At 47.6% G+C, this 16,222-nt stretch overlaps 2 protein-coding genes across 2 annotated transcripts in view; one reads left to right on the plus strand and one right to left on the minus strand.

Moving 5' to 3' along the window:
* Positions 1–1,804, plus strand: part of ARHGEF16 (Rho guanine nucleotide exchange factor 16) — a 28,790-nt gene extending 26,986 nt beyond the window's left edge. Inside the window, exons 13-14 of the mRNA XM_044445407.1 lie at positions 882–983; positions 1,665–1,804. Coding sequence (XP_044301342.1) covers positions 882–983; positions 1,665–1,804 — 242 coding nt within the window. The remainder of the gene's footprint in view (positions 1–881; positions 984–1,664) is intronic.
* A 4,849-nt stretch (positions 1,805–6,653) lies between these two features.
* The window catches only part of MEGF6 (multiple EGF like domains 6), a 36,517-nt gene continuing 26,948 nt past the window's right edge, over positions 6,654–16,222 (minus strand). The window contains exons 9-16 of the mRNA XM_044445321.1: positions 15,025–15,147; positions 13,094–13,216; positions 12,077–12,241; positions 11,160–11,291; positions 9,608–9,736; positions 7,578–7,706; positions 7,326–7,460; positions 6,654–6,673 (exon numbers count right to left, since the gene is read on the minus strand). Of these exons, the coding sequence (XP_044301256.1) occupies positions 6,654–6,673; positions 7,326–7,460; positions 7,578–7,706; positions 9,608–9,736; positions 11,160–11,291; positions 12,077–12,241; positions 13,094–13,216; positions 15,025–15,147 (956 nt within the window). The remainder of the gene's footprint in view (positions 6,674–7,325; positions 7,461–7,577; positions 7,707–9,607; positions 9,737–11,159; positions 11,292–12,076; positions 12,242–13,093; positions 13,217–15,024; positions 15,148–16,222) is intronic.

Below are 16,222 nucleotides of genomic sequence, written 5' to 3' on the forward strand. Positions count from 1 at the left end.
CTGTGGGTGGGTGGGTGGGTGGGTGGGTGGGTGGGTGGTGGAGCGCCCTGCTTATAACATTCTGAAGAAAACGGCTGCCTGGCCAGAGCCAGCGTGGCGTCGTGGTTAAGAGTGTGGGACTGGGACTCAGGCGATCCGGGTTCGAGACCCTGCTCAGCCATGGAGCCCACTGGGTGACTTTGGGCCAGTCACAGACTCTCAGCCCAACCTACCTCACAGGGTTGTTGTTGTGGGGATAAGATGGAGGGGGAGAATGATGTCAGCTGCCTTGAGCCCTTTGTGATGAATATTGTCTTGGTGTGTCTCAGAGGCATTGAGAGATCAGCTTAGAAGGGTCTAATTCCTGTAAAACCAGGCTGAGCTCATGTCCATCACAACACCCAGTGGCAGGGAGTCCCTTAGGCTAATGATGTGCAGTGTGCAAAAGCCCTTCCTTTTTGATATTCCCTGAATCGCCCATGCAGACTTGGACGACTCCAAGCGCAAGATGGAGAGCCAGTGTGGTGGAGTGGTGAAGAGCGTGGGACTGGGACTCAGGCGATCCGGGTTCGAGTCCCCGCTCAGCCAGGGAGCCAGCCAACTGGGTGACTTTGGGCCAGTCACAGACTCTCAGCCCAACCTACCTCACAGGGTTGTTGTTGTGAGGATAAGATGGAGGAGGAGAATGATGTCAGCTGCCTTGAGCCCTTTGTAGGAAAAAGGCAGGATAGAAATCAAAAAATAAAATAAAAAATAAATAAAATAAATGAACAAGACGTTAGGATGTAGTTTAGTCGCTACAGTCTGCCGCAGGTCGCACAGGCATGTCCACAAAGGGGAGCTCTCCGGTTGCCCCCTTGGGTGCTTCTGCCTGTTTCTCACTGCTCTTCCTTCTCCCCCAGAGCTCAAGCAGGTGGAGATCACACAGGCTTACCTGGCCAGGCAGACAGATGAAATTTCTCTCCAGCAGGCTGACGTGGTCCTGGTGCTGGCCATGGAGGATGGTGAGTGTGCTTTGGGGAAGGCTCTTGCCAGGTGTGTGGAGGAGGGATTGCGGGGACCAAATCTGCATGGAGTCCCTGCAAAGGGCTGGGGTGAGGCAGGCCCAAAGCCCCACTCCAATTCCACCTCAAGCTCACGTATTTTTCATGGGCAAGGCACTCAGTTGGAGGTCTGGCCTCGTGTCTTCCAAATCTGGCAGGACAATTTTATCCTGGGTTGCCAAGAAGGCCTGTGCCCTCGTTTTGCACCATATCCTGAGTGGTCCCAGAATAGCACTTTGAAAGGAATGTCCTTTCCCTGGCTTTTTTTTTTTGGGGGGGGGAAGACTCAGAAATGCCCAATTGTGGCAACGAGTTTTTTTTCTTTTTGATGGGGGGTGTCAGGTGAATAAGATACCCCCATGCACAAAATCAGGCGAAGACGAATGCTTAAGGAATAGCCATCCCTGCAAAATTGTAGCTGAAATTAGCTGTTGTCATCCTCAGAGTTTTTTAGTCTCAGATTCAAGGGCTTTTCTGCAGAGAGAAGCATCTTTGCTTTTCTGGATAAACTTGTTCATCTTTCCTTCCCCCATCCTCATGCCTTCTCCCATTCCCAAACACGTCTCTCCGTGGATAGTCTGATGGCGCACGAAATTCCTGCCATCTGCCTGCCCGCTTAAGCTGCCTTCTTCCTACCCCTAGGCTGGTACTTAGGAGAGCGTCTGCGTGATGGGGAGAAGGGCTGGTTCCCGCAGTCGTGCGCCCAGGAGATCACCAACCACAACGCTGTGAAGCGCAACGTCCAGCGGATGAAACGGCTGCGCATAGAAACGGATGTGTAAGCTGGGCCATGCCGAATATGCCTTCTCTTTGCATATGGAGCCGTCCATGGGGCCAGGTCTAGGGTTTCTCCTGGTTTGAACACGAAGCCCCTTTCCCTTTTGTAGGATCTGGCTTGCAGTGATGAAATGAGCGCCCGTCCAGCAAAGATGCACTGCACACCCATGTGTGTCTGTGTGTCGGAAATGGCGACTAACTCTCCCTAAAAGGACCATGCAAGCAGCATTCACATCATCTGGGGTGGGGGGGCTGCTCCCCCTGCACCCAAAAAACCTAAATCACCACTGGGGGTCTGAATTCAGTTTTCAGTACTTTGGAACCAGCTCCCCAAAAAGGTTTGCCTGCCCCCTTCTCTGTACCCCTTCCTGTGCCAGCCAAAGTCCTTTTTAATGTACCCGATATTTTAATAGTTCAAGTAATTTTAAGAGATTTCATGGTATTTATCGTCTTTCAATGCTATTGTGCCTTTGATTTAAATGAACTGAGGTCATTGTGCAGTTTTATGGGGGGATTATTATTGTTATTTTACTGTTGTTGTACATATACTTAATTTTATTCCTTTTACGCTGTATGTTGTTATATATTTTTGATCCCCAAAAAGTCATTTTGGGTAATGGATAGGATAGAAATTGCATAAATGAATGTAAACCTTATGCATCCTCTTTCTTTCTCTCCTTTTTAGATGAAGCTGCACCTCTCTGCCCCTGGACATTTTCTTGTGTGCAGGGGTGGACACGAACCTGTGCTCGTAAGCACAGCTGGTCCATGATGGAATCAACCAGCGACCCCATCCATGATGCCTTTGTCTGGAAGTGCCGTTTCCCAGAAGCACACCACAGAGGGTCTGATCCAGAAAAGTTCCATTAGCGATAGGATTATAAGACCTCGCCAACAATCGGATTGCCAACACTTCCTTCTTCGTACATATATAGAGTAAGGATGGAAGGAGCAACCAGAAATCCCTGCCAAAACGCTGTTGTTGAAGGTCACAGAGCAATGCTTGTGCAGCAAGAGAGACCGTAGGTGGTTCTTGTGTTCTTTTCTACGGATGGTGTGATTATTGGGAAATGCTGGGTTTGCTACAAGCTGTAGCGGAGTGTCAGAAAGGCCAGCAGGATCGGATCGTGGCCATGCTTGCTCCATGTGATTCAACAGGCCATCATAGGGTAGATTCCCAATCTTGGGGACCTGTGAAGTCAATAGGACTAGATCCGCTGGCTGCAGAATTGCCACAATCGCTGAAGAACGGCTAGTAGTTTGAAAAACCGGGCCTATTCCCCGCTTTGTCTGGGCGGGAGCCCTGGCCACTGGAATTCCTCCTACGCCGCATTAGATGGTGGGGATACAGTGGTGAATCTAAAGAGTAACACGGCCAGTCACTGTGAATGCTGCTACCTCTGAGTCAACCTTTAGGGGTCTTCTGCTGAGCAGACCCCGGACTTCTGTCTCAAAGTTCTACATCAACATAATCACAGGGTCTTTTTGGGTTTTCTGCCTCATAACAAAAGGGTCCAGCACCTAGTACCAAGTAAGTCTTTTTGGCTATTATGCCCAAGGAGAGCAGCAATTTTTAAAAATCAAAGTACCACATTTTTAAGATATACCAGTATAGCTTTTTGAACTATGGGGAGTTTATATAAACACCCCATAGTTCGAAAGCCTGAACTGGTATATTTTAAAATATGGTGTTCCCAGTTTGATCTTTCATTTGATTCCTTGATGCTCTTCACCTCTGCCCTTGATCTTTTCCTAGACCGATGCTATTCCTAAGTGTTTTTTAAATCTCTGCCACCCCTTTTAGTGCTGTATTTAGTTCTGTTTCTAGCTCCCCCACTGTTTTTACTCAAATCTCTGCTTCTTTATGCAATGTACTTTGCAAGTGTTGAAGAGCAGTTTTAAATACGTCTGAAACGCCAATTCGTTTGCCAAAATGCCTCTTAAGACCATTTTGTCTGTACTGCCAGGAAGGAACTTTGAAAACAAGCTGCATGTGTATACTGTTGTATGTGCATACATCAAATATTAAAGATTATTATTAGGGTTAAAGGGGTATGATCTAAGGAAGTTGCTTTAGGACAGGAATGGGGTATTTTCCATACTTCTCCAAGGATTTTGACCAACTAATTACTTTAAACAATAGCAGCTACAAACTGACTCCTTCCCACAAACTAAATTATAGTGCTGAAATCAAGAAAGATTGAGATAAGTAGGAAAATATTTTTGTGTGGAAGAACTGGAGTTTTTGCACCTCCAACAAATTCAGAAGTCTCAGTATTCTTCAGTGTCTTTTGTACCAGGTTCCAGTTGATGAATCCTGGAGTTCTAGTAAAAGGAAAAGAAGAGCCCAAAAATTCTGCAAGCCTCAAGTCTATCTTTCACTAGTGATTTTGGATTTGTAGAAAATGTATTCAAACATTTTTTTTAAAAAATCTCTCTTCCACACCCATAATTTACAGCACATTTGCAACTCAATGCTTTTCTGTTTTGTTTTGGTTTGGTTTTTAGATGTACCATGTGGGGTGATGGGAGTATGCGAGAACCACAAGGTCCTTCTCTCTTGCTCCAAATACTTTACCTGGTTGTTTAGCTTGGGGTCGGGCTTAGTAGGAACTCATTTAGCTTTATGAATCTCCAGCTCACATGGCCTGATGCACTCTTCTTACCTTCTCTGCCTCGCTTCCAATCTGAAAGCGCTCTATAATGTGGTCATGAACTACTGTAAATCATCCAGAAAGCTGTTGGCTGCTGGGTCACACAGAAATTAACATACTACAGACCTGATGGCCATAATTTAGAGCATAAAATAATTTCATAATACAGACTTTGCTTAGGATACAATTCTCTTGATGGCCCTAAAATGAAAACCTTTACTTCAGGCACCCAGCACAACCCCTTTTTCATTCTCCCTGACTTGTAAACTGGATTATGTGTAAGATTTCCACACTCCACTGGGATGTGTATTCAAATCTTTTACCGATGCATGCCTTAAGATTTTGCTGATTGTAAAATAAAAATTTTGTGTGAATGTTCTAGCTGTAATCCTTACAAAGTTGGTGTGAGGTAAGTGTGTACAACTCACCTGACAGAGAAACGTAGGCTAAGAAAGAGAAGCTTAGTTATGAGATCAGGTGTGGCTGCGGCAGCACTTTCCAAAATTCCGGTTTTTCCAGGAATGGACTGATGGCTCCCCCTGAGCTTGAGAGGACATTTAGATCCAGGTATCGTTGCAGGTATAGCGCCAGGTATTGCAGTTGCAACAAAGGGGAGAGAAGCACATCAGTATCTGACCAGGTGCCCTGCAAAACTTTCTCTTAAAACCCCCCATTTTAAATTTTGCATTTCTTTTGGACATCATACGGTTATTCCCTATCGGTCAAATTGTACCCACTGAGCACAAACTAGCAAGCAAGTATATACAAATATATTTTGATAGCACCAAGGTAACACTTTCTAATGTTAGTTCTTTCTGGGCCTGTGAGAAGTGTAAAAATTAGCATTCGATAAACTGGCGTCAGTTGGTTAAGTGGCTGGGAGAGGGCACATACATTCCCAGTCAGTCAGTAATATGGCCAGCATGACCCAATTTACCCATAGTCTTGCGACACTCCCATTCAACTCAATGGGATTGAGTTGAGGGCAGGTACCACCCGCACACATTCACACGTGTGTGTAGCTATGTGCTTTACGCTAACATGGATATGGCTATTGCTATCCCAGATTAATCCCAGAATGCATCATTCCCAAAGAAATCATGCAGAACTGTGGATTTCTTCTTTCCAGTGTTGCAAGGAGGCTTTTTGGGGATGTCCTACAGGACAGTTAAGGCTTCTCTTCATGGGAAGACCACGAATTTGCAGGCCCTGGAGAGTCCAAGCGAGAGCTGGCGTGCAGGACAATCGATCCTTGCTCGTGATCAAGTCAAGTCTGTCTTTGCGAATTTAAAGATGAGCAAGTGGTCCCTGGATCAAATCAAGATGGCACTTTCTCTAGTAGAACTGGCCAGACTGAGGCTGTCCTACTTTGGAAACATCATGAGCAGGCAAGACTCCCCGGAGAAGACCATCATGGTAGAGAGAGTAGAGGCAGAAGACAAAGGGAAGCATGAGCATAAGCTGGGTCAATTTCACCCAATCACACCCTTGACCTTGGAAGAGCTGAATGGAGCTGTCCTAGGCAGGGCCCACTGGCGGAATTTCTTAGGGTCGCCATAGGTCGGAGATGATGGCACATCGCAACCACCAAGTCTGTCCTCAGATATACAGGCGTTGCAGCTTCATCCATGTGTGGAGACAACCCTGGTGGAATTCTGGTTCAAAGTCTGAGATGGAACAACTGGAAGAAGCAGTCATAGTTAAGGTCAGCCACTAAAGATCCACTGCTTGTTCTACAGACTTAGCACCATAACTGGAAATAACCATGTTCCGTTTCTCTGCAGCACAGACTCCGATGCTCTCCTAGAAGTTATGGCACAGTGCAAGCAAGACTCCTTGCCAGCTAATCTTCAGTCTCACCCCAACCCTGCCTTCCGTTCAGACTTGGACTTTCCCCATTCTGAATGGAATGCAGGTACTTCTCACACTAAAGACCTCATGAAAAGCTGTTCCAGACTGCAGGAATTACTGCCACGATGCATTCACGCCTCGAGCTTCACAAGCAATTTGTCAGGAAATAATTATTCTCAGGGTGAAAGGCACTAGTAATAGACTGGGAGTCCCAAAACTGGTGAGTGTCAGCCACCAAGTTCTGGGTGGGTTGCAGTGGTCCATGAACTTCATGTGCTAAGAAAGCCTCTGAGCATATGGCCAGTCCAGAGGGAGAGTGCCGGGAAATGCCGTGACAGTGGCGACTCTCTCACTTTTCCTTCATGCCGGCTGGGGCAAGAAAGGGGCACACAGAAAGGATGTTCAGGAGAGCCTGCAGGCTACATTGCCATCCTTGATTTAATCACTAGATGGCGCTACAAGATTAATAGTGACAGCTCCTGGAATTAGCTCTTAAAATCATTTAAGAGTAGAGCCAGAAGGGGCCAAAGGGCCAGCGAATCAACCCCCTGCCAGAGCAGGACTTCAGAGTCAAGGATGGCTGTCCGGCTGCCTCTTGAAAGCCTCCAGTGTGGGGGAGCCCATGACCACCATTGGTCTAACAGGAAGTTTCTCCTGCTGTCCAGCTGGAATCTGGCTTCCTGTAGCTTAAGGGCATCAGTCCATGTCCTGTGCTCCACTCTGGGAAGACTGAGAAGAGATCCCAACCCTCCTGTAGGGGAGAATGTATCAAGGCCTCGAAGAGAGCTCTCCTCCCTCCCCTCCGCCTTCTCTTCCCAAGCTAAGCAGACTGTACCACACGCTTGCACTGTGAAAGTCCCTAGGCCAGTTCCCAGCATCTCTCCATCCAGCTGCCTGAAAGGAGCCACTGTCCCTCACACTGTCCAACAACACTCAGACAAAGAGCTTGACTCCGCACATGTCCGATTCCCAGGCTCCCTGTCCAGAGCCAGGTGGCCTCCTCCAGGAAGCAGCTACTCACCTGTTTCGCACCGTTGGCCCCCGTAGCCAGGCTTGCACCGGCAGGCCCCGTCCTCTTTGTCGCAGTCCCGGCTGTTGGGCTGCACGCACTGGCATTCCCCTGAGCACCCGGGGCCGTAGGCCCATTTGGGACAAGCTGCCGTGGGGTGGAGGAAGGAGAAACAGAAGGGAAGGTAAAAGGACTGAGCAGAGGCATGTGCTACGAAGTGAGGGGAAGGCGGTCTGCCCAGCATCCCCAGCAGAAGTGCCTTACCCAGGTGGCAGTATCGGCCGTACAAGCCTGGATCACAGAGGCAGGCTCCGTAGTGCTTGTGGCAGTGGCCCCGGTGGGCACATCTGCATTTCTTTCTGCAGTGCTTCCCAAAAAATCCTCTTGGGCAGCCTGAAAAAAACAGCAAACAAAGGGGCTTGTCTTCTGGAAGGTCAAAACAGGCAAGTCCCGATTTCAGAATTCCTGGCAGAGATATAAATACTGCGCAGCCACTTCATTATTCAGCATCAAGTCCCTTTGATTGATATGTATAAATATATATAAAACATGTTATTTATATATATTTATTTGTTGCAATAAATACTTGTCCCCAAAGTTTGGCGCTCTCGTCCAAGCAACTTGTAAGTCCTTTGTACCAGCCTGCATAAAATATCTCGCAAAACCTAAATGGAATCCAAATCTATATTTCTCATAAGCTACAGGTTTCCAAAAGAAACATATGAGATAATATATATTTCTATATGGAGCTTGAAAGACATCCACGCTGTAACTTTTTACTGACTTTTGAGTTTGTTGTTATAGTCTGCATGTACGAGAAATCTGCTTCAGCTAGCTTTCCTCCAAATTTAGAGTTTGCACATTCCAGATCAAATATGGACTCGGGCACAACCTGAAGCCAAAGTCTGCCCCCCCCCCCCCACACTGCCCCCCCCACCCCCCCCCCAAAATGTGCATACATTTAAGCAAATACACATAAGCATTTGTACTTTTGAAAAATGCACACATCAACAGGAGAAGAATGTGTACATTTTGAAGATGCAAAAAGAAAAGCTAGGTTTGCAATCCGATATGGACTCAACTTGGAATGAGCTTTGGGATGGAATTTGGAGAATTTCCTTGAGCTCAGATTCTGCTGGTTCAGATACCCCTGTGTTAAACTGACATGGGCTGCTCATGTTTCCACCTTAAAAGTCAGGAAAAGCTGGTTTAACTAAGAAGTTTGAAGGCAAGACAATCAACTGTTCGTACATTCTGCTTATGCAGTAAATGAGCAAACATTAACTATTTGGGAAAGTAAATAAAGCAAAAAGCATCAAAGCTAAAACACTTCAAAGCAGTAGATGCATTAAGCTGGGACTTAGAATCCAATGTCATGTATGGAACCAGCAGAAATAAGGTGCTGAGCCAAGCTGACAAGGATGTGAAATAAAAAATAGCTGCCCCAAATTTTAGCTGGGAATTCTGGAAAAATAATAGTTGTGTTGAACTTGAGTTCTGTTCTTTGCAACATCAACATATAACATTTACGATGCTGTTTATATAACAACATCAACATTTATGTAAGCCGTCCTGAGACTTTTGCAATAGGATGGCCTATAAATATCACAAACAAACAAACAAAACCAGGTCATAAGAAATCATGCCAGTACAAAAGGGAAAGCCGAGAGATTTCAGAAGCAGCGAGAGGTTGGAGACAGAAAGACCTCTGTCCTTATCTTGTCTTCATTTGCTATAACTCAGAGGTGTCAAGAAGGTAAGATAAATTGAACCTTTTTTTAAGGCAGGCTCCTAAAGCAATCAGCAAAAGCTTTCTGAAAAAGCATTTCTTGTCCCAACATCTTTGTATGTGATATAGGGTTGATGCTCTTATATCCTATCCTATAGTTATGAATGTTTTGAAGAGGAAGGTGGAAAAACACACCTGATCTCTGATGGCTGTTATAGAACTTCTGTCCGTCAGGTACCAGAAGAAAGTAGCTCTGAGTTACTTGCCCTCAAGGAATGAAATGTTGGCACCTGATCCCTGACCAAACTGCAAAGTCCCATCCCGTAAAATCCCTAGACAAAGACAAATTTGTTACACCCTCCTAAGCAGCTGTTCTTTCTCTCTCAGTCTGCACCCTCCAACAGTCCTCACCAGACTTCGTCTAATTCTGAGCAAGTCTCTTCCATCCACATCACGCTCTCTCACCACTACACCTAAATCCCAGGTAGAAACGAAGCAGCTGAGCAATAACAGTTCTCCATCCCTGCACAGGACACCACAGGGCAGTGCCAAGTCTCAGCCTTACTGTCTTCGCACTGGGTTCCACTGGCTCCAGGTGGGCAGCGGCATGCCCCCGTCACCAGGTCGCAGGTACCTCCATTCTGGCAGCGACAGGTGGAGCTGCAATTCCGGCCAAATGTGCCTTCTGGACAGGCTATAAACAAAAACAGGAGAAGCAGAAAAACAAGCCTCTTGAAATAGATGTGAAAGGATCGACTGTTTTGGAACTCATGGGACCAGGCATGGTCATTCTGGATTTGGTATTTTCCAGGCTTACATCTGAAATCAGCTAGTCCAGGAAAATAAAGGATTAAGAATGACCAGGTCCCTGAGATTTGATGATCCTGAAAGGAACAGTGCAAATTAATCGGCATGGAACTGGGACTCTGCTGATCTAGGTTCTGCTTGCACCGTGCATCCTTCCTTTGGCACAAGATTTAAAGGTTTAATAAACAATGGTTATTAAAGCTTATTTAAAGTTTTGTTTTCAGGAAAAATTGCAACTGTGAAAGTTAATTATGGTTTAGCAGAACAACTATCCTTAGGCCAAGGTACTAGACAAGGGTGCCCTCGCTCCCCAATATTATTTGCTTTAGTTATAGAATATTAGCAAATAGTATTAAATTGATGATGCTATAAAAGGTATCAGATTTAGAAATAAAATTAAGATACATTTATTTGCTGATGATATGTTAGGACCCACAATAAAGGACCCACCTAAATTTATGGTTGTGGTTAAAATTCACTTGGGAGCATTTGGAGACAACAGATAATTGGGATAAATCCAAAATGATGCTGTTTAATGGCAATAATGAAGGAGGGAATTAAGAACACATTTCAGATTAAGATACGCAAAAGTATTAAATACTTAGGTATAAACATTTCAGACCTAATGAAAATTATATTTATCGCTCTGTACATCAGTTTCATGATTGGTTTAAGAAAGATGCAGGTAAATCAGAAAGGGTCCAATAGAGGGCAAAAAAAAAGGATCCAGGGTTTGGAAACACTGCCCTGTGAGAAGGGACTGAGGGAACTGGGTGTGTTCAGCCTTGAGAAGAGAAGGCTGAGGGGGAACATGAGATCCCTCTGTAAGTGCCTCAAAGGCTGTCACAAAGAGGAAGGTCAAGATCTCGTCTCGCTGATGCCAGAGTGCAGGACACGGAATAATCAGTTCAAGTTGTTACAACCCAGATTCAGGCTGGACATCAGGAAAAGCTTCCTCACTGTCGGAGCAATAAGGCAGTGGAACCAGCTGCCTGGAGAGGTGGGGGCTCTCCCACACTGGAGGCATTCAAGGTGAAGCTGGACAGCCACCTGAGTGGGATGGTGTGAATTGGTGTCCTGCCACGGCAGGGGGGTTGGACTAGATGGCCTTCCTGGCCCCTTCCAACTCCACTGTTCTATGATTCTAAGAACAAAAACCTCCTGGCCCTGGGAAACTAGACCAGAGTCCAGGGAGCTGAGTCCAGGGAATCCAACAGCTTCCCATCTCCAAAACAGATTCCTCGCCCATCCCTCGCTGTAACACATGGCCAAGACCTTTGCTGGGAACCCGCCTCTTCCCCCAAGCTCACTTTGGTTGCAGAGGATTCCAGTCCACCCAGCTGGGCAGTCACAGCCCGTCCGGTCCTCAGTGCAGGCCCCTCCGTTCAGGCACTGCCCACATGTCAAACTGCAGTCGTCGCCAAACGTGCCGTCCAAGCAGACTAGCGGGGGGAAGGAAAATGTTACTGAGTGAAATACTAAGACAAAATTCAATGAATTGTCACGAGAATCAGGCTCATGTAGTACCACACACTGGGGGTGAGAGTTTCCCAAATGTTTTACATCACCATAAAAGCTGTAGCTATCCATTTCTTCTTCAAGGACAGATTTAAACTGGTCTTGTTGGCTTGGTTGCTATAATCTTGCACTCTGAATATTACTGCGTTCATCAAACCCTTCTTAACACTAGAAGTGTGACCGCAAGATCTGAGTTAGTGCTTTGGAAAGCAAACGGATTCAGTTTGCCATGATGCAGAAGCCTTCAGCTTCCACTTGGGTACCAACCCAGGCTGGAATTCCAAAATCTGAGTCCTTGGGCTTCCCTTTGGCTACCATGGGAAAGTCAATGGCTAGAACAGACATTTTAATGAGAGAAATATCAAAGACAGAAATGCTCCAAGGTTTGCTGAGGTACCAAAATTGCAACCCAGCCCTGAAATAGGTTTTCTGGGGTATGAGCATGTGGAACACCCAAAGAATACAGGGCAGAGGAGACAAGCTGGGAGCCTCTCGGTTTTGGGCCTACAACTCCCATCAGCCCTAGCTAGTCACCAAAGCCAATGGCGAAGGATCAAGGAAGTTGTAGGGTACAGGGATGGCTGGTAAACAAAAACCGATGTGGGGCAAGGACAGACTGGCATGGGGGGGTGTCATCTGAGCAGGAACGCTCTCTTCAGGGTGGAGAATGTGGTGCGACATTTCGTGGTGGGGCCCCGTGCGTGCTTACCGAATTTCTCCGACAGCGTGTGTTCTCCCCTCGCTTCTGCCTCGTCTTCTTCCTCCTCATGCACTCCGAGGCGCTGGAAACGCTCATCCCACACAACCGATACGTGCGGGAGAGGGTGGATCAAGTCCTGCCAGCTCTCCGGAACCCCCAGGCGGTCCTCAAGCGCTACGGAAGGAACAAACATTTCCAGAAACAGATGAAGACAAAGAGGACGGGGACGTTCTCACCTGCGACAAATCACGTGGAGTTTGCTGTCGGGGAGAAATGCTTAACTGCTGGACTGGGCAGCGGCTGCTTCCAAGGAAGCCTCCCGTTTCCTCCGCACTGGCTCCCCAGTCTTGTGCTTCACCCCACAAGGCAGAGATGGCCTGCACGCAGCCCTCAGATGCTTTGGCCTACAAGCCCCACAATCCCCCAGCACTGATGGGAGTTGTAGGGCAAAAACCTGACACCATTCACCTCGGCCATAAAAGGTACGTCCACAGGACTTCCTGCCTGCAACTGGGGAACAACCACAGGTAAGAGATGTTTTGTGATGGTCAATAGCAGCATTCCCTAACTCAGCGCCCTCCAGAATGTTTTGACTGCAGCCCCCATCACCCCGATTTTGGGGTTGCTGCTGGGGCTGATGGGCTGTGTAGTGCAAAACAGCGGGAGGGTGCCAGGTCAGGGAAGGGTGTTCTGTAATTATACTAAATTACTCTCCATCTTGAGAGGCCACAAAACTCATGCACCAAGACAACGGCTAATCGGTCTGCACTATTAAAGAACCGAATCAAAAAAGGTCAAGGAAGTGGAATTAGTGATCTAAATATCTACTCTGCTGAAATGCTATCCCCGTTTTCTGACTTCAAATTTCTTCTCCTAGGTGTTTGCTGCAGGGAATGCTCTGTTTTGAGACACAGTCGCTTTTTTTTCCTGTCTGACCCAAGCCTAGGAGCTAGGGAGGGCTATCCATCTAAAGAAGCACGCAGAGCGGGGAACATGCTGGGAAAGGCACGGCATATCGGCACTTACGAAGGCAGCTTCTTCGGTCGTCATCCAGTTTGTAGCCGGTCTGGCAGCCGCAATGGAACGATCCCATGAGGTTCTGGCACAGCTGCTGGCAGCCTCCATTATCCAAAGAACACTCGTCCACATCTTCAAAATGAAAGGGGGACAAAGTGAGGTTTTCCACCTGCGAAACTTGAGGCAACTGCCTATTGTCCTTCCAAATGTTTCCTGGCCACTAGGATAAGACATTACAAACTTGAAAAGATAGAAGTACACGTGGCCGGGAGAAAGGATGACGTAGAGCCAGTGTGGTGCAGTGGTTCAGACCATGGGACTGGGACTCAGAGGATCCGGGTTCGAGTCCCCGCTCGGCCATGGAGCCAACTGGGGGAGTTTGGGCCAGTCGCAGGCTCTCAGCCCAGCCTACCTCACAGGGTTGTTGTTGTGGGGATAAGATGGAGGAGGAGAATGATGTCAGCTGCCTTGAGCCCTTTGTAGGAAAAAGGCAGGATATAAATTGAAAAATAAAAAATAAAATAAAAAAATAGGAACGTTCACTGGGCATGCACCTGCATCGGCCGTTAAAGGACCGCTGTGGAAGCCCTGCGTTCAGACTCAGGTGCTGTGTGCGCATTGGTTACTCCAACCAGAAGCCGTTTGGGCAACCCTTCTTTCCAAAACAGTGTGGCCTCCTTGCTTGGAACAGTGATTCCAGTCCGTTAGGTTTCATCGAGCGAAGGAGATGACACCAGGCGGACCATCGAAAGTGACTTCATCTCCAAGTCAGAGGGCAACACCTCTACTTGGATGCGCAGAACTGGATTTCACTACCGAATAATTTGCAGAGTAACGCATGGTGCCCTCACTCTGTGCACGTCCTTTTTTCTGCATCCCCTTCAGCAATTCGACTGAAGCTCTCCTAGACTCTTGGGGAAGCCCCAGTGGCTGCAATATCCAGGAGTACATATTCCCAGTACAGACCAGTTGCAGCCCTATCAGGGAAGTACAGCCCTTGGCTCAGCTATTCATGAATTATTATTACATCACATTGATATCCTATTTTTCTTCTTATTGCAAAGAAGTCAAGGTGGCAAACTCGGCCTTTCTCCACCCCATTTTATCCTTCCAACAACCTGTGAGGTGGCTTGGGCTGACTGTCCAAGACTTGCTCAAAGTGAGGTCTAGAACCCGGATCACCCAGGTGCCCAGTCCCGATTTTGGCGTTCAGGTGGGAATATGTGGGATGGTCTTCAAAGATGGCCCAGAAACTTCAGCTCCCATCCAGAAGGCCTCTACTGCCGCATTGATTACCACTGTGTTTCCGAGCCAAATTACAAGTCATTTTTCTTCTTCCACACCCACCCACCTGTATTTTAAAATCAGCCAGAGCGGTCCATCTCGTTTGCTCACCTGCGAAAACATCCTATTTTTCTCTGCCTTTCCCCCGCTACGTTTCCCGTCACTGCCGCATTATTGCCATTTTCATCACTTACAATACCACGTTGGTTTGTGACTGTTTAATTCCTCTATGCTCCATGAAAAGCAACTGACAAATTTTGAATAAATCAGATGCATCCACCCCACCAGCGGCAGCTCTTGTGTTTTGCTTTGCTTAAGCCCCAGCCAAGGTTTGGATACCTGCAGCACCGTTCCACTCGGGAGCAAGCGGAAGAGCCAGGCTTCTCAGCCCAAACTGCAGCCTGGAATCCCCCCAGGAGCAGTGCTTGGCACCCACTGCTTTTGCAGGGGGCACTGTAAAAGTCCTCCCGCTCCAGCCTGCTTCGTTTTCTCTTCCTGATCTCGGAGACATATCCGAAGAAAGCAGCACGTGGACACGGAGCATTTCCACCCATCCTCCAGCTCCCGGCTCTGCCGGGACACCGAGATGGATGCTGGCAGGCCAGGACAACCTCCTTGCTTCCACCGTGGCAGCCCAGCTGGGCCTTTCCACCTACCGCTGCAATTGCATCCGTCGGCCTGGAGCCGATAACCAGCATAGCACACACACTCATAGCCCCCTGGGTAGTTGTAGCACTCCTGCTGGCAGCAATGCGAGCCTGTGATGCATTCTTCCGTATCTAGGGAAGGAAGGAAGGAAGGAAGGAAGGAAGGAAGGAAGGAAGGAAGGAAGGAAGGGAAGAGAGAACAGGGTCAGGTGGCATTCTCAGGCCAGGTGCCTGCAGAAAAACCAGCCCATGCGAGAAGATCTATAGGCTTGTCCACCCTGCCCTTCTGCCTCTGAATGACTGCACGTTCCATAAAATTAAAGCCAATGGCTTGCCACGTCTCAGGGGTTTTCTCCAGGCTCCCCAAGGGATTGAGGATGGGCACAGAATGCTGCTGTGTCTGGCCATCTGTCAGACCCTGGGGAATTTTGATCAAGGTGCATTCTTGAAATCCTCAAGGAGTTTTAACGGGTAGCAGAAACCTGTTGACCTAACTCACAGGATGTGACAATATATATATACACACACACATACACATCCTGGGGAGCGCACTGACCAGGTATGCGAAAGCTCAGACGATTCGCGGCTAATGAGTCACACGTCCTGCCATCATGGCCTGGCCAGGCTACTCCGCACCCACACGCCTCCCTGTGTGCCGTTAACTGGTGCTTGGCGACAGGGACGACTTGACTTGCGTGTCAACATAGAGGGCTCTGCGTGCCCGCTGTGGCAATCATGCCACAGGTTCACCACCACGTCCCTGACCCTGCACTTGAGTTGCTTTTTCTGCACTTCCCATCCATCCTGCCCATTCTAAACATATTCCAACCATCAAAATCATGACAGGACGCCTTGTTTTTCCAACCCTAACCCTACCCTGGTGCACTCCCCTAACCCTAATACAGGGCAAAAATGGCATAGGAAAGACGTCGATTTCTAAAAAGCATTCCTTGATCAGCTTTTTCTGCACTTCTCATGCTTTCTGCCCATTCTAAACGCACTCCAACGATCAAAATCATGCCAGGACACCTCGTTTTTCCAACCCTAACCCTACCCTGGTGCACTCCCCTAACCCTAATACAGGGCAAAACTAGCTTAGGAAAGACGTTCATTTCTAAAAAGCATTCCTTGAGTAGCGTTTTCTGCACTTCTCATCCTTCCTGCCCATTCTAAACACACTCCAAGCATCAAAATCATGCCTGGACAC

The sequence above is a fragment of the Varanus komodoensis genome, unplaced genomic scaffold (genome assembly GCF_004798865.1).
Source record: "Varanus komodoensis strain SLA01 unplaced genomic scaffold, ASM479886v1 scaffold48, whole genome shotgun sequence".
In the NCBI taxonomy this organism is placed as follows: Eukaryota; Metazoa; Chordata; class Lepidosauria; order Squamata; family Varanidae; genus Varanus; species Varanus komodoensis.